The sequence below is a fragment of the Dendrobates tinctorius genome, unplaced genomic scaffold (genome assembly GCF_039654945.1).
Source record: "Dendrobates tinctorius isolate UK_male_01 unplaced genomic scaffold, ASM3965494v1 ptg000201l, whole genome shotgun sequence".
NCBI classification, from domain to species: Eukaryota; Metazoa; Chordata; class Amphibia; order Anura; family Dendrobatidae; genus Dendrobates; species Dendrobates tinctorius.
Genome location: NW_027361868.1, coordinates 12,298,457 through 12,321,927, shown reverse-complemented (window position 1 = coordinate 12,321,927; position 23,471 = coordinate 12,298,457). Strand labels below are relative to the sequence as shown.

The 23,471-nt window shown below is 44.6% G+C and overlaps 1 protein-coding gene across 2 annotated transcripts in view; it reads right to left on the bottom strand.

Annotated features, from left to right (window-relative positions):
- Positions 1 to 1,769: 1,769 nt before the first annotated feature.
- Positions 1,770 to 23,471, bottom strand: part of TRERF1 (transcriptional regulating factor 1) — a 213,170-nt gene continuing 191,468 nt past the window's right edge. For both annotated transcript variants that reach the window (XM_073553435.1, XM_073553436.1), the window contains 4 exons: positions 18,593 to 18,706; positions 17,595 to 17,774; positions 17,255 to 17,463; positions 1,770 to 6,404 (listed from right to left, as the gene is read on the bottom strand). In XM_073553435.1, the coding sequence (XP_073409536.1) occupies positions 6,083 to 6,404; positions 17,255 to 17,463; positions 17,595 to 17,774; positions 18,593 to 18,706 (825 nt within the window). In that variant the 3' untranslated portion in view covers positions 1,770 to 6,082. The remainder of the gene's footprint in view (positions 6,405 to 17,254; positions 17,464 to 17,594; positions 17,775 to 18,592; positions 18,707 to 23,471) is intronic.

Sequence of the window (23,471 nt, the reverse complement as noted above, 5' to 3'; positions counted from 1 at the left end):
CTGGGAATTTAGAGCAGATTTTGTGCGGATTTCCCCTGCGTTTGACACCTGCGGATTCCTATAATGGAGGTGTCAAAACGCTGCGGATCCGCACAAAGAATTGACTTGCTGCGGATTTAAAGCCCCCTTCACACATAGCAAGATCACTAGTGATATCGCTGCTGCGTCACCGATTTTGTGACGCAACAGCGATATCGCTACATGTGACACTTACCTCCGACCCGGCTCCCCGCTGGAAATCGCTGATCGCGCGAGATCGTGCAGCTCCATTTCTCGTCGTCGGCTTCCTGCTGGCGCCGACGAGCGACTCCATGGACGTGAGTGGAAGACGTCATCCTCGCTGCGTGTAACAGGTAAGTATCGACCGCCGCTGCATCGCTGGTGAGATCTGCCTGTGTGGCAGCTCACTAGCGACCATTTAGCGATGCACCAGCGATCCTGACCGGGTCGTATCGTTGTCGGGATCGCTGGTGCATCGCTAAATGTAACGGGACCTTAAATCTGCAGAAAATCCGTGCGGAAAAATCCGCAGCATGTGCACTGTTTTTTCCATTTCTCATAGACTTTAAGGGTGCTGTACTACGCAGCAGAATCTGCTGCAGATCGGCAGGGCCAAATCCGAAGCGGATCCGCAGCAGAATCCGCAACCTGTGCGCACAACCTAAAGCCTTGCAGGACAGCAGGAAATTTTCTATCACTGCCCATTGGACACCAGAAGTGAGGCCAAACATGAAAAAATGTGAAAATCTTTGTGTCCCACTAATTGTTTGGGCTTACAAATACTGATGAAAAATACAGAGGGCTCCAAAAAAGCTAATTCAGACATCCGGGATTTTTCACGTACGTAAAAATACAGATCGTAATTAATCACTGTTTTCATCACTGTTTGGTCAGTGTCAGTTTTTACCATTAGTGTTTCATTGGAGATTAAAAGATTAATCACACTTTCTTGGGCTGTCCGTGATTTTCACAGACTCCTAGGCAAAGACTTGAATGAATAATTTTGATCTGTGACTCGGATCAAAAACAGACGCGTAACCGTGTTTTTTTTGCAGACCATGTGAAATTATATCAGAAACCAAGCGTCTCTTCAACAGGATTGTTCCCCATTGGGGACAATTTTTAATTTTATTTAATTTTGGTAGGAAAAATAATTTTTGGAATTAGGTTTTATTAAACATTTTGCATCGTTTCTCTTGTAAAGGCTCTTTCTTTTTCCTGCAGATTCATCTTTGATGGGGTCTGTGGTCAAAAACCAGCTGAATGGAGCTCAGCAAAAAAGACAACAACAGAATAGAGTTACAAACTCCCCATCTGACCATGAGAATGCAGTCACTGACAAATTCTCAGTTAACTCATTCTGCAGCCAGAAATAGATGGTGCTGCAAAAGGCCAAAAAACACAAAACTGTGCAAAATTTTTAATGAAACCCAATTGCAAAAATTATTTTTTTTATTTTGCTCCATTTACATGCATTTTAGCAAAAAAAAAAAATATATCCCCAAAAGTTGAAAAATACATTAAGTAATTTGACCACTATCTGTTTTTTTGTTGTTGACGAATTACATGATTTCCCATCGGTCTGAATACGCCTCAGCGAGTTTTCAGTTGTAAATCTGTGCAGAAACTTTTCTGTGCATACTGTATAAGTGAAGTTAGATGTAGAATCTGCACCAAAATTTGCACTGACCATATCCTGAAAAATACACAAATAAAAGTCCATCTTTTCAGTTAGCCATTAAAAGGTATCAAGCACTGAGGACTCTCAATTCTGAATATTTTTCATTTTATTGTGGAAATAAGTACAAACCCAACAACAATACTGCCCTCTTGTGCTGAAGAACGGTAATAAGGCAACGGTTTGTACAAAGTGCAGTTCTCCGAGTCGTACAGTGGATCTGGGCAGACATTTCGCTTGACATGTACAGTAACAATAAAAACAATAACCCTTTTGTAATTCACAAAGGATCAGCAGCGATAGAAAGGCACAGGAAAAGGATGAGGGCAAGCACTGTCCGCCCATTAGATGGCTATCATCGCTGCATCTTTATACAATTTACAATCAATCGCCTAAAAAAAAAAAATATTTACATCTCCTCCATCGGAAATCTAACAGCAGTTAAATATTTTCATAAAACACGGTAACATTCTTTATTTGGTATGTATACGCTCACACATGTCTAATGGGGGGGGGGGGGTCTCCAGTTCAAGTGATTAAAGGGATTGTGCAGAATTAATGAAAAAAAGCATTGCTGTTTTCTTCCAGAAACAGCGCCACCACTGTCCATGGGTTATGTCTGGTATTGCAGCTCAGCTCTATTAAAGTGATCAAGACTGAGCTGCAATACCACATACTACCTGAGGATGGCGTGGCGTTGTTTAAGGCTATGCAGGTTGGAGTTTCCTCGACAGTGGGGCCCATTACAGTATAACCAGAGGATCCCGGCTAAGTTGCTAGGCATTAGCCTAATAAAAGTGTTAGGGCTCATTCAACGCATTCAGTTTTCTCACGTACAAGAAAAACAAGCTTCTTGTTCATTTTTTATTTTTTATCAAAGTTTGACCAGTGTGCCATCAGTTCTTCTCGTACGTGGACCAAAAAAAAAAAAAAATGTCTTCACTTTCTCCATTGTGACAGTCTTTGAAAATCGATCCGCACTCTGATGTCATCTGAGAGCGATCTGATTTTTTTTTTCACGGATCCATAGACTTGCGTTGCCGATTTTGATCAGATGGAAATCGGACATTTACTGCAATATTTTAATATTTTTCGCGAACCACTCGGCCCGAGAAAAAAAAAAAAAAAATCGGACATGTGCAGAGCCCTATAGAATATCTTAGGTACGAGTGACCCCAGATAGCACTCGCACGAGAAAATCAGCCTTTGCGGCTTGTTCACATGGTGCATTTTTGCAGCGCGGTTTTCCCGGGTAAAAACGCTGCACTTTCCAGTACCGGCGAGGTGAATGACACTACTGAAATCTCGCGCACACGCGGCTTATTTTTTTTCCTTTGCAAATTTGAACCATCAAAGTGTTTTTTTCTAATCTGCGGCGTGTCGATTCTTTTAGCATTTTTGCAGCAATTGTCGCCCATTCAAATGAATGGTGAAAAACAAACATAAAAACGTGTAAAAAAAAAAAAAAGTGTGTATTTTACCCAGTGTTTTTCCTGCTAACACTCAAATGTCTGCAGCAGATTTTCTGCACCGACATGCATATACAGCGACAGCTGTCCAGTATTAGAAGAAAAAACATGGCCATTCTCCACCTAAAACCTCACAGACGTAATTGTGCTTCGCAGCCAATCAGATCATCGCCTTTATTTTAATCCTGCGCAAGTTAGAGAATAAACCAGTGATCTGATTGGCCACAGAGGCAAATGAACGCCTAATATATATGCTATACACCGGGGTCCCATGTGACTGAGGAAGTGCGCACCTTAAGAAAGAAAGAAAGAAAAACACTAATAAAAATAATCCTATTAAAACACTTGAATTAAAATACAATCAGTTCTTTCATAACCTCATCAAGAGCATTACAACCTCTGTGTAAATGCTGAAGAAGAAAACAACAGACGCCATTTTGCTTTCTAAGGACTGTAAGACAAAATGGTGCTAAGCTCTAAGGGAATTAAGCCTGAAGCTCAAATTTTAGATTTTTGATGGCCAATGACTGACGTGTATACTGACATACTGCACTAGATTAATATCAATGATAGCAGGTAACCATTTTGAGGCAGAGGAGTTGCCCATAGCAACCAATCAGGTCTGGTTGTTGTGGGTAACATCTTAACGTTTCCTAGGCCTGTTTTGATTACACTTTTCCTAGGCCTCAGTTTTGATTACACTTTTCCTAGGCCTCAGTTTTGATTTCACTTTTCCTAGGCCTCAGTTTTGACTTCACTTTTCCTAGGCCTCAGTCTTGACTTCACTTTTCCTAGGCCTCAGTCTTGACTTCACTTTTCCTAGGCCTCAGTCTTGACTTCACTTTCCCTAGGCCTCAGTTTTGATTTCATTTTTCCTAGGCCTCAGTCTTGACTTCACTTTCCCTAGGCCTCAGTCTTGACTTCACTTTCCCTAGGCCTCAGTTTTGATTTCATTTTTCCTAGGCCTCAGTCTTGACTTCACTTTCCCTAGGCCTCAGTCTTGACTTCACTTTCCCTAGGCCTCAGTTTTGATTTCACTTTTCCTAGGCCTCAGTCTTGACTTCACTTTCCCTAGGCCTCAGTCTTGACTTCACTTTCCCTAGGCCTCAGTCTTGACTTCACTTTCCCTAGGCCTCAGTTTTGATTTCACTTTCCCTAGGCCTCAGTCTTGACTTCACTTTTCCTAGGCCTCAGTTTTGATTTCACTTTTCCTAGGCCTCAGTTTTGACTTCACTTTTCCTAGGCCTCAGTCTTGACTTCACTTTCCCTAGGCCTCAGTCTTGACTTCACTTTTCCTAGGCCTCAGTTTTGATTTCACTTTTCCTAGGCCTCAGTTTTGACTTTACTTTTCCTAGGCCTCAGTCTTGACTTCACTTTTCCTAGGCCTCAGTCTTGACTTCACTTTTCCTAGGCCTCAGTCTTGACTTCACTTTTCCTAGGCCTCAGTTTTGATTACACTTTTCCTAGGCCTCAGTCTTGACTTCACTTTTCCTAGGCCTCAGTCTTGACTTCACTTTTACTAGGCCTCAGTTTTGATTTCACTTTTCCTAGGCCTCAGTCTTGACTTCACTTTTCCTAGGCCTCAGTCTTGACTTCACTTTTCCTAGGCCTCAGTCTTGACTTCACTTTTCCTAGGCCTCAGTCTTGACTTCACTTTTCCTAGGCCTCAGTCTTGACTTCACTTTTCCTAGGCCTCAGTCTTGACTTCACTTTTCCTAGGCCTCAGTTTTGATTACACTTTTCCTAGGCCTCAGTCTTGACTTCACTTTTCCTAGGCCTCAGTCTTGACTTCACTTTTCCTAGGCCTCAGTTTTGACTTCACTTTTCCTAGGCCTCAATTTTGATTTCACTTTTCCTAGGCCTCAGTCTTGACTTCACTTTTACTAGGCCTCAGTTTTGATTTCACTTTTCCTAGGCCTCAGTTTTGATGAGGCAGAAACCGGTTGCCCACAGCAACCAATCACAGCGCAGCTTTCATTTTACTAGAGCTGTTTAAAAAATGAAACCTCAGCTCTGATTGGTTGCTATGGGCAACAAATTGTTTTTTGATTAAGAATTGAGACCCAACAGCCTGTAAATAATTAATAATGTCCATTAGGAACAAAACCCATGTAAAGCAATGTCCTCCATTTATACATCCCTATGATATTCCAGTGCTAGGTCCAAACTGGTTGGAGAATAGCTAGTAGTCATGTACAGTCAGTGTGTGGAAAAATCCATTTTAGAACAGATGGGTCTTCAGAAATTCCCTTTTACTTTCTATGTGTCATATCTGAAAACTGAGAGGAACGAATGCAAGATTATACAACATCTCCTATAATTACTACACGTTATAGCCCCTATGACAACACTTCTTTCCAGTGCGATGGCTTTTTCCAGCCTGGTCTGGTCATAGGAACATTAGGATAAATAATCATTTTGATAACCACAATCTCGACATATGAAGTGGCTTGTTCCATGGCAGTTTTGTCTGCGTACATTGGGTTTGGAGCCATAGAGTGTCTCTATGACAAAGATGAACCAGCAGAGCAATGACAGGAGGTGTTGTCATGGGGGACACTATTTTAACTAGAGTCAAGAATTCCTCAGGGCATCCCAGGCTTATGTATTTATAGGGACTTCATGTTTCCCTGGAGCGTTGTTGGGTTTCCTTCACCAATCGAGTCTGTCTCCTAAACACCAGAGAATCCACGTTGTGGCCTGAATTGGGGATTCATTGGCTCAGTCCACAATACGGCGGCCACACGTGTAAACAAGTCTAACGACAGCAAAAAAAATCAATAATATGATGAGGTGAAGCTTTCCACTCATGTTACAGGACATGATGATGGCCACCTACCAAAAACAATGAACCCCCACCTATAACTCTATGTGTATATGTTATGCAGGCCATGAATGTCAGGAGTAAATCTTAGTGGCTGATGACCACGCTGGGCTACAAGTCACCATCTTGCAGTAAATCCACATCCTCGTCATCCAAGATTAAGTCAGAGTGCATGACCTCTGTCTCCTCCAAGACATCTTCTAGATCCTGGGCCACGTCATCATCGAAGTCTTCTTCTAAGGTTTTAATCAGGCTGAAGGGATCAAACGACATGACGTTGTCTGTGGGCAGAGTAGTCCTTACTATAGTCCTTGCAATTGTGTCAGCCATCTCCGCTGCCACCGCAGCCTTCTGTGCCTTCTGCCGGTGCTGCTCCTCCTGCTGCCGGTGAGTCTTCATGTGTGCGTTACGGCTCTTGATCTTGTAGAATACCCTAAGGGCACAGAAGATGGTAGATTTAGCTGCGCAAAGGTGGCGCATAGACGTGTGGAACTAAACTAGAGCGCTATTAAATCGTCTGGACCAGCGCAACATCTGTAGGAGGCCCCCAATTTTCACCAGTAATACTGATCCCCTTATATGGAGCAGAAGGATCTTTTATACCCCTTTAGGATAGCATCTCATGTCTAAGCCAACATCTAAATTTGACCTAAAGCCATGGCAGAGAAAGCCTTACAGGGTTATACTCCTCTTCATAAATGAATATTGCTGGATAGTGCTTACAAATACAAGCAATTTTGCAAGTTACTGTGTTTTATAATTTTCAGCCGTTCTTGAAACATGTACACTTTTCTTTTTTTTTATAGCTTGACTCCGAGGAGACCGACCACTACTGTGAGACAGTGTTTACAAGCTCTGTTTTATAGAGCTTATAAGCACTGTTTTGAAGCTGTCCAGGATCTCTGGAGCGTGTTGTTACCTCCTGTTCCCTTCCAGCTTCAGCAACTTACAAGCTAGACATCGGTGGTCGGTCTCCTAGGAAAAGTGATGTAAACAATAGAAAAGTGTTAATATCCCAAGAACAGTATAAAATATTAATAAGCAGTAACTTGCATAAGTGCTTGTTTTTACAATCTGACATATCTAAAGATGGGAAAGGTTATATTATCATACATTAAAGGTTTTTTACCAAAATCACAAGTCATGCTCTATTCATAGAAACTTGCTGATCATTGGATGTCCAACTGCTGAGATCCCGAGTGATCCCGAGAATGAGGATCTGGTACACCCCATCCTGAATGGTGAGAAAGTGCAAATACATGACCTCTTCTCCACTGACTGTCAATAAGACTGCTGGAAAAAGACAATTATTGCATAAAAGTCCCATAGAGAATTAATAAAGTGGAGGTCAAGCATGCACAAGTCCACTCCATTCAGGACTGGGCTGCAGAGCCTCATTCTTGGGATCACTGGGGTTCCCAATGGTTGTACCACCAGCGATCAGCAAATTATTGTGCAAACATTTTTATGACTGATTTCTGGCACAAACGATTTTATAAATTGGCTTCTATGAATATTTAGCACTAACTGCCACGGCTTTAAGATGCATTTTTTGGCTGCAAGTGGGACAAGTTCTTACAGCCAAAATGTCACACTGTGATGGTCTTTGGTAAGGAAGGAGGGCCTCAAACTGTCCCTGGAACTGGGACCCTAACTATCCCTGTCCTAGGGGTACTCTTGAAGGTAGAGAGAACCGAGTCTCTGCCTTTACTATGCTCCTGTTAAACCCTGATCTGTCCCCTACCATGAGGCATGGGACAGAAATGTAAGGTAAACCAGACACAAAGACAAAACAGGGATAACAGAAAACCTCTATCATACAAAAGCACAAACCAACAATAGGGACAGGGAGACATAAACTAAATTGGAACAGGGACCAGGAGAAAAACACACACATACTACAGCAAACTACAGAACTCTACTACAACTACCCCACTCCAACCACTTAGCTTTAATGCACAGCACAGGAAGACAAATCTTTCACCAGCAGGAACAAGAATGTCTGGCCAGTTTTTATAGGAGGAAATGACCAGATCAGAAGCATCTGAAATGGAGCTGCATGTTTCTGACCAGCATAGAAAGGGTCGTTAACCTCTTTAGCACCAGAGGAAACGACATCCATTTAATATGGGACATGAATCACAGCATCTCTAAAGAAGACCTGCGATTCATTACCAGAGGTGACTGTCTAACTCCAGGACTTCCAGGGGGATGTGACACAAAACCACACTGCAAAACTGCCGCAATTATCTGAAAACTTGCATGTAGTTTTCCAGCATGTTAATTAATCATCCTCCAATAAGACAGATTGACATTAGCAGAAGATAGGCCTGTTTCACACTTCAGTTTTTTGACGTCAGTCAAAATCCGCCAGAGTGTGAAAAATCGGATCCGTTTCCGTTTTGCCACAAACGGATGACACAGGATCCATTTTTTGTTGATTTTTCATGAAATTTAAAGTGACATGATGAGAGAGAGACAGAGAATTTTTTTGCTGCCAGAGCGGAATTTGGGGTTAAAATTCTTTAACCCCTTAAGCCCCAAGGGTGGTTTGCACGTTCATGACCAGGCCAATTTTTACAATCCTGACCACTGTCCCTTTATGAGGTTATAACTCTGAAACGCTTCCATGGATCCTGGTGATTCTGACATTGTTTTCTCGTGACATATTGTCCTTCATGTTAGTGGTAAAATTTCATTCAAATAACTTGCGTTTATTTGTGAAAAAACGGAAATTTGGCAACAATTTTGAAAATTTCGCAATTTTCCAACTTTGAATTTTTATGCCCTTAAATCACAGAGATATGGCACACAAAAAAGTTGATAAGTAACATTTCCCACATGTTTACTTTACATTAGCACACTTTTGGAACCAAAATTTTTTTTTGTTAGGAAGTTATAAGGGTTAAAAATTGACCAGCGATTTCTCATTTTTGCAACACCATTTTATTTTTACGGACCACATCACATTTGAAGCCACTTTGAGGGGTCTATATGATAGAAAATACCCAAAAGTGACACCATTCTAAAAACTGCACCCCTTAAGGTGCTCAAAACCACATTCAAGAAGTTTATTAACACTTTAGGTGCGTCACAGGAATTTTTTGAATATTTAAAAAAAAAAAAATGAACATTTAACTTTTTTCCACAAAAAAAATACTTCAGGTTCAATTTTTTTTATTTTACCAAGGGTAAGAGGAGAAATTGGATGGCAAAAGTTATTGTGAAATTTGTCCTGAGTACGCTGATACCTGAAATGTGGGGGGGAACCACTGTTTCGGCGCATGGCAGAGCTCAGAAGGGAAGGAGCGCCGTTTGACTTTTTCAATGCAAAATTGTCTGGAATTCAGATCGGACGCCATGTCGCGTTTGGAGAGTCCCTGATGTACCTAAACAGTGGAAACCCCCTACAAGTGACCACATTTTGGAAACTAGACCCCCCAAGGAACTTATCTAGATGTGTGGTGAGAACTTTGAACCCCCAAGGGCTTCACAGAAGTTTATAACATACAGCCGTACAATTAAAAAAAATCATATTTTTTCCACAAAAATGATCTTTTCACCCTCAATTCTTATTTTTCCAAGGGTAACAGGACCCTAAAAGTTATTGTGCAATTTGCCCTGAGTACGCTGATACCCCACATGTTGGGTTAAACCACTATTTGGGAGCATGGCAGAGCTCAGCGCCATTTGACGTTTTTGGCTGGAATTGAGATCGGACACCATGTCGCGTTTGGAAAGCCCCTGATGTACCAAAACAGTGCAAACCCCCCACAAATGACACCATTTTGGAAACTAGACCCCCTAAGGAACTTATCTAGATGTGTGGTGAGAACTTTGAACCCCCCAGTGCTTCACAGAAGTTTATAATGCCTGGGCGTGAAAATAAAAAAATAGTATTTTTTCCACAAACATGATCTTTTAGTCACCAATTTTTTTATTTTCCTAAGGGTACCAGGAGAAATTGGACCCCAAAAGTTGTTGTCCAATTTGTCCTGAGTACACTGATACCCCAAATGTGGGAGAAAACTACTGTATGGGCACACGTCGGGGCTCGGAAGGGAAGTAGTGACGTTTTGGAATGCAGACTTTGATGGAATGGTCTGCGGGTGTCATGTTGCTTTTGGAGAGTCCCTGATGTACCTAAACAGTGGAAACCCCCCACAAGTGACCCCATTTTGGAAACTAGACCCCCAAAGGAACTTATCTAGATGTGTGGTGAGCACTTTGAACCCCCAAGGGCTTCACAGAAGTTTATAATGCCCAGGCGTGAAAATAAAAAAATCGTATTTTTTCCACAAACATGATCAATTAGTCCCCAATTTTTTTATTTTCCCAAGGGTACCAGGAGAAAATAGACCCCAAAAGTTGTTGTCCAATTTGTCCTGAGTACGCCGATACCTCATATGTGGGAGAAAACTACTGTATGGGCACACGTCGGGGCTCGGAATGGAAGTAGTGACGTTTTGGAATGCAGACTTTGATGGAATGGTCTGCGGGTGTCATGTTGCTTTTGGAGAGCCCCTGATGTACCTAAACAGTGGAAACCCCCCACAAATGACCCCATTTTGGAAACTAGACCCCCTATGGAACTTATCTAGATGTGTGGTGAGCACTTTGAACCCCCAAGGGCTTCACAGAAGTTTATAATGCCCGGGCATGAAAATAAAAAAAGATGGATTTTTGGTTCTTACCGTAAAATCTCTTTCTTGGAGCCTTCATTGGGGGACACAGATTACCATGGGTGTATGCTGCTGCTGCTAGGAGGCTGACACTATGCAAAAAACAAGAGAATTGACTCCTCCCCGGCAGTATACACCCACCGACAGATACCAAGTACCTCAGTTGGTGAGAAAGCAGTAGGAGAAGCCACGGAACAATAAACATATGGTATGTACCAACCGAACAAGGGACTCAAGGACCCAACACGATACAATTTAAACAGGGAGGGTGCTGTGTCCCCCAATGAAGGCTCCAAGAAAGAGATTTTACGGTAAGAACCAAAAATCCATCTTTCTTTATCGCCTTATTGGGGGACACAGATTACCATGGGACGTTCCAAAGCAGTCCCAAGGGCGGGAACAGCAATAAGGAACGAAAGAACAGGAAGGGCTTAGGTCGGCCGATGCGCCACCGCCGCCTGCAGGACCTTCCTACCAAACGACTGCATCAGACGAGGCCTGGGCATGAACCCTGTAGGACCTCGCAAACGTATGCAAAGACGACCAGGTCGCGGCCCTGCAAATTTGCAGAGCCGAAGCCTGGTGCCGAACGGTGCACGAAGCTGCCACCGCCCGGGTGGAGTGAGCCCTCACTCCCGAAGGCGGCCGTTTTTCCTGAAGACGGTATGCTTCCAGAATAGTAGAACGAATCCTAGTAGAACGAATCCAGCGAGCGATCGTGGATTTGGATGCCGGAAGCCCTTACCGGTGACCTTCAGAGATGACCAGCAATGAATCGGATTGACGAAAAGAAGCAGTCCTAGCGAGATAAACACGCAAGGCTCTAACAACGTCCAGTTTGTGGAGAGACTTCTCAAAAGGGTGAGAAGGAGCAGGACAAAATGATGGAAGACTATATCCTCGTTGATGTGGAAGGAGGATACCACTTTTGGGAGAAAAGAAGGAACGGGCCTGAGGACGACTTTATCCTGATGGAGGACCAGATAAAGAGAACGACATGACAGGGCCGCTAATTCAGAAACTCTTCTGATGGATGTTATGGCAATTAGAAAGGTTACCTTCCATGACAGAAAAGACAAAGGAATGTCCTGGATGGGCTCAAACAGTGCTTTTTGGAGAACGCTAAGAACGAGATTGAGATCCCACGGTTCTATCGTGAATGATGAGGAGGAGCCACGTGAGCGACTCCTTGGAGGAATGTCTTAACCTGCGGTAAGGAAGCGAGCTCCCTTTGAAAAAGGATAGACAAAGCAGAAACCTGGCCCTTGAGAGTACTGTGAGATAGACTCGAATCTAAGCCAGACTGGAGAAAAACCCAGTATGGACGGAATGGAAAAGGACATTGGAAAGACTCTTATCGTCACACCAACGGAAAAAGGGCCTTCCAATGCCTAAGGTAGATAAAGGAAGAGGCTGGTTTCCTGGCTTTGATCATCGTCTGAATCACCTGGTTTGAAAAACCTGAATCTCTTAAGATTGCAGCCTCGATGGCCCTGCCGGTAAATTCAGAGAACGAGAATTCTCGTGGTAAAGGGGGGCCTTGCGAGAGAAGATCCGGACGGTCTGGAAGCCTCCAGGGGACGTCCGCGAGCATGTTCACCAGTTCCGCATACCAAGGCCTCCTTGGCCAGTCTGGAGCCACAAGAATCACTGGCACCCTTCCGATTTTATCTTCTTGACCACTCTTGGGATCAAGGCAAGAGGTGGAAACCGATAAGGAAGTTGGAACTGGGACCACGGAATTCACCGCAAGCGACGGCTAGAGGGTCCCTGGACCTGGCTACGAAACGTGGAAACTTGTGGTTCATCCGAGATGCCATGAGGTCGACATCCGGATAACCCCAGCGCTGGCATATCTGATCGAAGACCGTGGACTGAAGATACCATTCGCCTGACGCTAGTCCTTGACGACTCAGAAAATCGGCTGCCCAGTTTTCTACCCCTGGAATGTGCACAGCGGAGGTTGTTGGAACGTACCGTTCTGCCCAGCGCAGTATCTTGGCCACTGCTGACATCCTTGGTTGCTGCGCGTGCCGCCCTGATGGTTTATGTACGCCACAGCCGTGGCGTTGTCCGACTGAATGCGGACCGGCTTGCCGACGAGAAGAGGTAGCCAGCGAAGAAGGGCCAGGAAGATTGCTCTGATTTCGAGACGATTAATAGGGAGCAGGGCTTCCTGTGGATTCCAGCGTCCTTGGGCCGTTCTCTGATGGAAAACCGCTCCCCAACTTAGAAGGGTGGCATCGATGGTAATGACTTGCCACTGGAGCGGGAGGAAGGACCTCCCCTGGAGGACTGACGTAGGCATTGCCCACCAAGTCAGGGAATGCCTCACTCTGAGAGGGAGCAGAATGGGGCGGTCTAAGGACAACGTCGTCTTGTCCCAAGCTGAGAGGAGGGACAGCTGAAGGGGGCGAAGATGAAACTGTGCAAAAGGCACTGCCTCCCTGGAAGCCACCATCTTCCCCAGAACTTTCATGCCGAGCCGAAGGGGAATGGGCTTCAGCCGTTTGAGGGCTTGAGTTTCTTTGGACAGAGGCGCAAATTTTTTTCCCTCGGAAGAACCACCCGGGGCAGATTCGTGTCTTCGGGGGCTTTGGTCCATTTTGTGAGCAGATCCACATCAAAGGGATACAGGACATCTAAGTACCTGCGGCCTGAAAAGCGTTGTTCAGGGTGCTCCCAATGTTTGGTTAGAGTAGTATCGAACTCCTTGCGGTTCGGAAAGGTTCGGGATGGAGGCTTCGCTCGTTTAAATGGAATAGAACATTCCTGAGAAGGCTTGTCCTGCGTAATTTCCAAAGTTTGGAAGATGGCAGAAAGAGGACTATCGACCATATCCCGCGTTTTAGATATGTTATCTGCCTCTGAACTAGATCCCGATTGGGGATCGTCGTCAGACCTAGGGTCGTCCTCTGAAGATGGAGAAGGACACCTGGGAGAAGCCGACGGGCCTAGCGAACTGGAAGATGAGCCAGACAGAACACGCTTCCTAGAAATCCTACTCGGCCTGTCCCTCTGAAGGTCGCGGTCAGGTGCGGACGACCCACCCTGAGAGGTGGTCGGTGCACAGGTGGCTGTAGATAACTGAGGCAAACGTTCTAAGACCTGGACCAGGGACTCAGAGACTTTAGTCAGATCGGGGACCGACTGCGACATTGCAACGGCCCACTCTGGAAGGTGGGAAGTACCCTCATCCCGGGAATCATGTGCTCCTGAGAGGCCGACATAAATGAAGGGCTGCAGGACGGACAGATGACTGACCTGAAGCCCACTTCTTGTTACCGCGTGCACAGGCGTAATGGGAAACGGTGGGCTTGAAAGACAGAGCTGTTGCAGGAAAAGATACGCCTTATGGCTGCATTACACAGAAAAGAACTGCAGAGGGGGGCCAATTTGCCATTAAGCGCCGAGCCTACCAAGAATCTGACGAGCAGCCGGACCCTGACGTGTCCCCCAAGCAGCGCAGGAAGCAGAGAAAATTGCAGGAGAGAACTGGTTGTGAGTCCGGAGGGCGGGATTTGGCGCACGGAGGAGATTGGCAATAGCAGAGGGGGGGCGCGGTAAAAGAGAGAGTGACATCACCTAAAAAGAAAGACAAGCTGTGATAGGGTGGAGAGGGCGCGAGAAAAACGCGCGCTCAGAGAAGAAAGCGCGCCCAGTGTAACAGGGAGCGCGCTCAGAGTGGGGAAAGAGAAAGCGCGGCTGAAAGAGAAAGTGAAAGTGAGAGCGGTCTCTCTCCCCGCCCGAGCTTCTACACTGACACCCGCGGCGCCGCTAATTAAGGTGAGCCTGCGCTACCCTGCCAAATAATAAAGAGCCCCCTGAGCCCAGGAAGACCCCCGGTGTTATGTGCCTCTGTATTAACAGGGAGCGCGGCTGATATGAGAGACGCGCGACTAGTAGGGGCGGGAGATTCAAATGTAGACTCATCTCCACTCTTGCTTCCTGAGACATGCGGGGCTAAGGGATCGTTAGGATCTTACCTGACGTCCCTGAAGAGGAGGGCCACAGGGGCATGAGTAGGGAACAGGCCGCTGGGAGAGGTCCTCTTACCCGTGTCACGTAGAAGACGGCGTCCTTTTGTTGGGAGCGATGGCGACCACCGTCTTCCTCTCAGCCCTGTCCTGGGATAGGGATGAGGAGTTGTTTTGGCAAGGACCGGCCACCTGTCGTCCGCCCATAGCACCGAATGGTGATATGGAAAAAGTCCTGCCTGCGGTACTGAGAGTTGCGATGTGGGCGACACCACACTGCTCGCTCAGCCGCATGATATGGGAAAGCAGGGTGAACATTGACCCCCTGTTTCCCGGTGTAGAATCTGGAAAATAAATGGGAAAAGATTAATACACACACACAAAACCTAAAAGAAAATGGTTAGATGCGGATCTGGGGAGATCCCGGTCCGCCTCCTACAGACACTAAGCACAAACTGAGGTACTTGGTATCTGTCGGTGGGTGTATACTGCCGGGGAGGAGTCAATTCTCTTGTTTTTTGCATAGTGTCAGCCTCCTAGCAGCAGCAGCATACACCCATGGTAATCTGTGTCCCCCAATAAGGCGATAAAGAAATCGTATTTTTTCCACAAACATGATCATTTAGTCCCCAATTTTTTTATTTTCCCAAGGGTAACAGGAGAAATTGGACCCCAAAAGTTGTTGTCCAATTTGTCCTGAGTAGGCTGATACCCTATATGTGGGGGTAAAACACTGTTTGGGCGCATGGCAGAGCTCGGAAGGGAAGGAGCGCCGTTTGACTTTTCAACGCAGAATTGGCTGGAACTGAGATCATGTTGCATTTGGAGAGCACCTGATGTGCCCAAACAGTGGAAACCCCCCCAATTATAACTCCAACCCTAACCCCAACACACCCCTAACCCTAATCTCAGCCCTAACCCTAGCCCTAATGGGAAAATGGAAATAAATACATTTTCTTTTAATTTTATTATTTTTCCCTTACTAAGGGGGTGATAACGGGGGGTTTGATTTACTATTTATGGCGGTTTTTATGTTTGGCAGCTGTCGCACGCTAAAAGATGCTTTTTATTGTAAAAATAGTTTTTGCATCACCACATATTGAGAGCTATAATTTTTCCATATTTTGACCCACCGAGTCATGTGAGGTCTTATTTTTTGCGGGACAAGTTGACGTTTTTATCGGTACCATTTTCAGGCACGTGACATTTTTTGATCGCTTTTTATTCCGATTTTTGGGACGCAGAATGAACAAAAACCAGCGTTTCATGAATTTCTTTCGGGGGGGTGCGTTTACACCGTTCCGCGTGCGGTAAAATTGATAAAGCGCTTTTATTCTTCGGGTCAGTACGGTTCCAGCGATACCTCATTTAGGTCTTTTTTTATGTTTTGTCGGTTTTATGCAATGAAAACTATTTTTATATAAAAAAATAATTATTTTTGCATCGCTTTATTCTGCGAGCTATAACTTTTATTTTTTTGCTGATGACGCTGTATGGCGGCTCGTTTTTTGAGGGACAAGATGACGTTTTCAGCGGTACCATGGATATTTATATGCGTCTTTTTGATCGCGCGTTATTGCATTTTTGTTCAGTGGTATGATAATAAATCATTATTTTTTGCTTCGTTTTTTATTTTTATTTTTTAAGGGGTTCGCTAAAGGGGTTACCTAATGGGACAGTTTTATAGGGCAGGTCGTTACGGACGCGGCGATACCAAATATGTGTACTTCTATTGTTTTTTTTCCAAAAAATGAATTTATTGGGGAATATTTTTTTTTCCCCCTAATTTATTTAGCGATTTTTTTAAAATTATTTTTACACTTTTTTTTTTTTACTTTATTAGGTTGTCCCAGGGGGGACATCACTGTCCTGTGACAGATCGCTTATCTGTCACATCACAGATCACTGTGACAGATCAGCGATCTGTCACAGGCATAGACGCAGACTTCCTCATGCCTGCGCTTTGCAGGCACTGAGGAAGTCAGCTCCCTGCAGGACCCCGAAGGTCCCCGTCGCCATCTTGGATCCGGGGACCTGTAGGGAAAGAGACCCCCGCAGCAGCGCTGCACATCGCGCTGCTGTGGGGGGCTCAGGGAAGTACTGTTGTGACGTACTATCCCGTCCCTGGGAATTATGTCCCAGGGCACATGGATGGGATAGTACGTCACATGGGATTAAGGGGTTAAAGGAAATTGTTTTGGGCGTGCTCAGCATAAAAAGGCGGATCCGTTGGCGGATTCCGTCAATTAACAGTTGCCAACGGATCCGCCGCCAATAGGTGTCCATTATAACGCATGGCGGACAGCGACAGATCTGTTGCTATCTGATTTTTTGACGCACACAAAAAAAAGTTTCATTGTCCGTCCACTCAAGACAGTGGACGCCAAATTTTGACGGATCCGTCAAAAAACGGATGCAACAGATGACCATCCGTCAAAATCCGCCGCAATGCAAGTCAATGGAAAAAAAAAAAGATCCGCCAAAAAAATGGCGGATCCGTTTTTTTTTTTTGCGAAACGACGGATTTTGACTGACGTAAAAAAACTGAAGTGTGAAACAGGCCATAGCCTCAGCCTTTTATTCTAGAGCCCTCACATTCAGGGAAGGCTTACGCAGATACATACTTGCCACACAGTTTACATGGGAATACTGATGTCGCATCGGTCTCTCCGCTGGTGGTGCTATGCGCTGGGGAGCTCTTCACTGAACAGTGTTCGCTCTGGGTGCCTGGCTTGGGTCTTCCTGTATTAGTAGCTGTAAACATCTTGGCCGGGGTAGTAGTTCCTCCATGAATGCGAGCATGGCCATTCAAAGCCTGTCTGGAGCAGAATATCTGGAAACCACAGAGCAAAATTGAGAAATGGTCAAATACTGTTTTTGAATGGACTAAGGCGGCATGTCTCAAAAGTATATTGTCCCACTAATGATGGGATGATAGGAAGATAAGTAAAATCATGGCCTTACAGCTCCACAGTTTCCCATTTCGCACATAAAGGTACCAGCTGGAGGGCCGGGAGTCACAGGGAGAGAATGGTCGGCCTCCGCTGGATGTAGCAGGTCTGGAGCTTTCTGCACTGGCTCATACTGGGCTTCATACTTTCTGTGATCACCCCCATCTTCCTCATCAATATCATCCACACTGCTCTAGAAAATAAATTGTATTTGTCAATGCAAGCTCTGATGTAAAAAAAAAAAAAGAACAGATTCACAGTATGTGTAAAAAAAGAAATTACATCTAGTAAAGTTTTAAAATATGTTTCGGAGTGAATTTCAGTTCAATGAAAAATTGGATTACTCTCGGATCCGCAGCAAAATTTGCAGGATCTGAAAAGAAACCAAATTCACTTAGAATTTAAAACATAAAAATCCCCACTAAACCCCTCTAATCCCAAATGGCCTCTGCACACCGGGCCTCCAACGATGACCTCCTGCTGGCTGCATTGACCACACATGATGATATCCCTGAAGGCCCAATGTCCAGAGACTGACAACTGGCCAGAAGAGTGTTACTAAAGAAGCACCAGGGAGGCGGGTATAGTGTTTTTTTCCCACTTTAGGTGATCTGCAACAGCAAGTCCACACGAAAATCTGTAGGATTTCGTGTGGGTTTTCTGCAGTGGATTTCTGTGTGGCTTCTTCCAGATTTTCTACAGAGATTCCACCAAGCAAACCTGGTGAGTGTGAAGATAACCTAATTCTGCAGTGATTTGTAGAGGGGGTGTTGATCTATAAGGGCCTCCGTATTAATTGTCTCAGATTTTTTAAAGAAACCAGTGAACAGAATCTTCAAAATATGGGGGGAAAAAAAGAGAAAAACCTAAAACCTCAATCACAAAACATCTTGAGATGTGGTACTAGGGTTTTGTTGTACTTTAGCGCTTGTCTTCATTGGCTGGTGCAATCACAACTTTTCCCAATATGAAAATATGTTGCATCCATGCCCCCACTAGAAGCCCACTCACTGTATCTTCTTCATGGGGGTCAATGAGGCGAGTCCTGTGTCTGCGGCCCATGGGCAGGATCTTCTTCCAGGTGTAATAGTATTCAACGCACTGCGACACGCTCTTTGTCTTTATCTAGAAAACAACAGTAACATGGTGCCATGAGGACTATAGGCAGCATTTGTTGTACTGGGCAAACCATGGAATTTGCATAAGAGTCACGGGGGGGGTGGGGTACCCGAATATCCAAGAATAACAAAACATACAGTCATATGTAAAAGTTTGGGCACCCCTATTAATGTTAACCTTTTTTCTTTATAACAATTTTGGTTTTTGCAACAGGTATTTCAGTTTCATATATCTAATAACTGATGGACTCAGTTATATTTCTGGATTCAAATGAGGTTTATTGTACTAACAGAAAATGTGCAATCTGCATTTAAACAAAATTTGACTGGTGCAAAAGTATGGGCACCCTTATCATTTTCTTGATTTGAACACTCCTAACTACTTTTTACTGACTTCTTGAAGCACTAAATTGGTTTTGTAACCTCATTGAGCTTTGAACTTCATAGCCAGGTGTATCAAATCATGAGAAAAGGTATTTAAGGTGGCCACTTGCAAGTAGTTCTCCTATTTGATTCTCCTATGAAGAGTGGCATCATGGGCTCCTCAAAACAACTCTAAAATTATCTGAAAACAAAGATTATTCAACATAGCTTTTCAGGGGAAGGATACAAAAAGTTGTCTCAGAGATTTAACCTGTCAGTTTCCACTGTGAGGAACATAGTAAGGAAATGGAAGAACACAGGTACAGTTCTTGTTAAGCCCAGAAGTGGCAGGCCAAGAAAAATATCCGAAAGGCAGAGAAGAAGAATGGTGAGAACAGTCAAGGACAATCCACAGACCACCTCCAAAGACCTGCAGCATCATCTTGCTGCAGATGGTGTCACTGTGCATCGGTCAACAATACAGCGCACTTTGCACAGGGAGAAGCTGTATGGGAGAGTGATGCGAAAGAAGCCGTTTCTGCAAGCACGCCACAAACAGAGTCGCCTGAGGTATGCAAAAGCACATTTGGACAAGCCAGTTACATTTTGGAAGAAGGTCCTGTGGACTGATGAAACAAAGATTGAGTTGTTTGGTCATACAAAAAGGCGTTATGCATGCGCTGTATTGTTGACCGATGCACAGTGACACCATCTGCAGCAAGATGATGCTGCAGGTCTTTGGAGGTGGTCTGTGGATTGTCCTTGACTGTTCTCACCATTCTTCTTCTCTGCCTTTCTGATATTTTTCTTGGCCTGCCACTTCTGAGCTTAACAAGAACTGTACCTGTGTTCTTCCATTTCCTTACTATGTTCCTCACAGTGGAAACTGATAGGTTAAATCTCTGAGACAACTTTTTGTATCCTTCCCCTGAAAAGCTATGTTGAATAATCTTTGTTTTCAGATCATTTGAGAGTTGTTTTGAGGAGCCCATGATGCCACTCTTCATAGGAGAATCAAATAGGAGAACTACTTCAAAGTGGCCACCTTAAATACCTTTTCTCATGATTTGATACACCTGGCTATGAAGTTCAAAGCTCAATGAGGTTACAAAACCAATTTAGTGCTTCAGGAAGTCAGTAAAAAGTAGTTAGGAGTGTTCAAATCAAGAAAATGATAAGGGTGCCTATACTTTTGCACCGGTCAAATTTTGTTTAAATGCAGATTGCACATTTTCTGTTAGTACAATAAACCTCATTTGAATCCAGAAATATAACTGAGTCCATCAGTTATTAGATATATGAAACTGAAATAGCTCATGCAAAAACCAAAATTGTTATTAAAAAAAAAAGGTTAACATTAATAGGGGTGCCCAAACTTTTACATATGACTGTATTTATTAGTTGTCATTTAGGTCTTGAATAAAACATTCAAATTATACAGAGATCAAAGACTTAAAACACAATTGAAGGAAAAACATAAAAACTGCACGTGAGGAGCTTCACTGCATGGATTTCTGTGGTCAAGCAAATGGAAGCCTTATACCACCAAGCGCAATGCCAAGCGTTGGATCAAGTGGTGTAAAGCTGCCACCTCTGGACTCTGGAGCAGCGGAGACGAGTTCTGGGCTGTCACTGGTCACTCTTCTCTATCTCGCAGTATGACGGAGAAGTCTGGGTTTGGTAAATGATAGTAGAACATTACCTGCTTTGCTTGGCTGCATTGTGCACAGTTTGGTGGAGGAGGGAAAATGCTATGGGATTGTTATCAGGGAAATCTTAATACTACAGCATACAAGGCATTTTGAACTATAGTTCCCAGCTTTGTGGGAACAGTTTGGGGAAGGCTCTTTTCTGTTCCCCACGACTGGGGGTGTTTGATGTGGAAAAACCTGATGGGCCGCACATAGACCGGACCTCCATCCACAAATAATCAAAAAAAGATATCAATCGCACCAGTCTTGGTTTCGGCATATTTATGACGTATTCCTGTTATGACCTGAAATTGACATTTTCTGGAGTATTTGAATTCATGCCAAGATCGGATAAAGTTTACACTTCAGTTGGACTAGATTGGATGTTTTGTTGAGTCGGGCTACAGATAACACTATCCACCACAATCTACTCCAAGCCGATCGACGAAAATAACCCCTTGACGTATGACAGTTATCACAGCCCCCGTACATGCAAAGCACAATTTGTGAGGATTTGTAGCAACAATATCGACCATGCTACACAGAGAGAAGATCGGGAAACAATTGGTAAAGAGAACATATCAGAAGAAAGAGGTGGGTGATATAATTTCAGACAACTTGATCTCATGTAGTAAATAATGTATTAACCAATCAGTAAATTGCTTTATAAATTATGCCTTATCCCTGAAAATCCACACGTAGGTGCCGGGAATTGGGAGTCACCCATCAGTGGAACATACTGTTCGCTGCCTGTTGTCAGTTGTAATCCATCACTATCAACAAAGACAGATTACAGATAGTGGGGGATGGGTCTTCATCCCTCTACAGCATACATGTCAAACTCTGGCTTGCATGGGGATTAAATATGGCCCGCAACGCCGACACTGCTTCACCTCCCCCAGAAGGGAAGAGGGAAGCCATCTGCTTTTCTTCTGCATCTGATGTATCAGTGCAGCAGGCGCAAGATAACATCACCATTTCATTCTCACTGTGCCGAGCAGTGAAGAGCTTCGGAGCGTTTGCTGCCAAGACCAGAACACTTGGGGATTGGAGAGCAGTGAGCATTTATTTATTTTACTGTGGAGCCCATTATACTGTATGGAGGACTATGTGCGGCCGTTATTCAGTATGGAGGAATATGTGGGGGCCCATTATTCTGTATGGAGGACTATGTGGGGGCCCATTATGCTGTGTGGAGGGTTGTGTCGAGAACACAGCTGTGGTCCCCATACTTTCCTGGGATGGTGGAGGGGGGTACCAAACAGCCATCATGCCGTGTATGTGGAGGGTACTGTGGAGGGGTATCATACTGTGTTTGGAGGGCACTTTTGTTAGCATCATACATTGTGGGGGCCAATCTAGGGGCTTCAATACGAGGAAAATTATTTTGTAAGGGTAATTTATCTATTAAACTTTGGCTCCATTCTTCCTAAATCTTTATTATTTTTTAATTACTGCTTGTGGCCATGGGAATCCTTCTAGCAGCGTTGGTCGAACATGCATAGTGCTTACAAGCTCTCTTCTCTATTGAGCTTGTAAGCATAGACCTGAGGATAGGTGGATCACTGAGGCGCTTCAGCACAGCTGCACTTCCAATACAATAAAGGCGAACATGCCCCGTAATGCATCATTAGCAGCACACAGTTTGAGCCAGCGTTGAGTCAATCCCGCAGGCATGAACAGTCATTAATCAGGAGGTCTTAAGTTTGTCTTTATCCCACTACAGAAAGTGAGTGTGGGGGCGGGTCTTTGCCCCTCTACAAGAAGTGGGGGTTGGTCTATGTCCCTCTACAGGAAGTGGGGGTGGGTCTGTGTCCCTCTACAGGAAGTGGGGGGCTGGTCTTTGCCAAAATAAAGGAAGTAGGGGAGAGTCTTTGTTTCTCTACAGGAAGTAGTGGGCTGTTCTTTTCACCTCTACAGGAAGTGGGGGTGGGTCTTTGTCCCTTTTCAGGAAGTGGGGGGCTGGTCATTGCCCCTCTACAGGAAGTAGGGGAGAGTCTTTGTCCCTCTACAAGAAGTAGGGGACTGGCCTTTGCCCCTGAACAGGAAGAGGCAGGGCATGTCTTTGCCTCTCTACAGGAAGAGGCGGTGGTTCTTTGCCCTTCTACAGGAAGTGGGGGGGAGTTCATTGCCCATCTACAGGAAGTAGGGGAGAGTCTTTGTTCCTCTACAGGAAGTAGGGGGCTGGTATTTTCCCCTCTACAGGAAGTGGGGGTGGTGGCCTATGTGCCTATTCAGGAAGTGGGGACTGGTCTTTGCCCCTCTACAGGAAATAGGGGAGAGTCTTTGTCCCTCTACAGGAAGTAGGGGGCTGGCCTTTGCCCCTTTACAGGAAGTGGTGGGGAAGGTCTTTGCCCCTCTACAGGAAGTGGCAGTGGGTCTTTGTCCTTCTACAGGAAGTGGAGGGGAGGTCATTGCCTCTCTACAGGAAGTAAGAGGATGGGTCTTTGCCCCTCTATAGGAAGTGGAGGGACAGGTCTTGTCTCTCGTCTCTCGGTTGTAAGTGATATGGGTCTTTGTCTCTTTTTTTTATATCAAGTGCAGGCGAAGCCTTGATTTTCTGCATAACAATAGGGTTGCGTTTAAGTTCAGAGCAAGCAAACCACTGGACAATAGCTAGAGCAAAGCATGCGGGGATGTGAGGGAAAGGAAGTTACAGCACCTATAGTTCTGACTATATGACGATGGAAAGGAATCACCTACTAAAAAGGCGTGGAT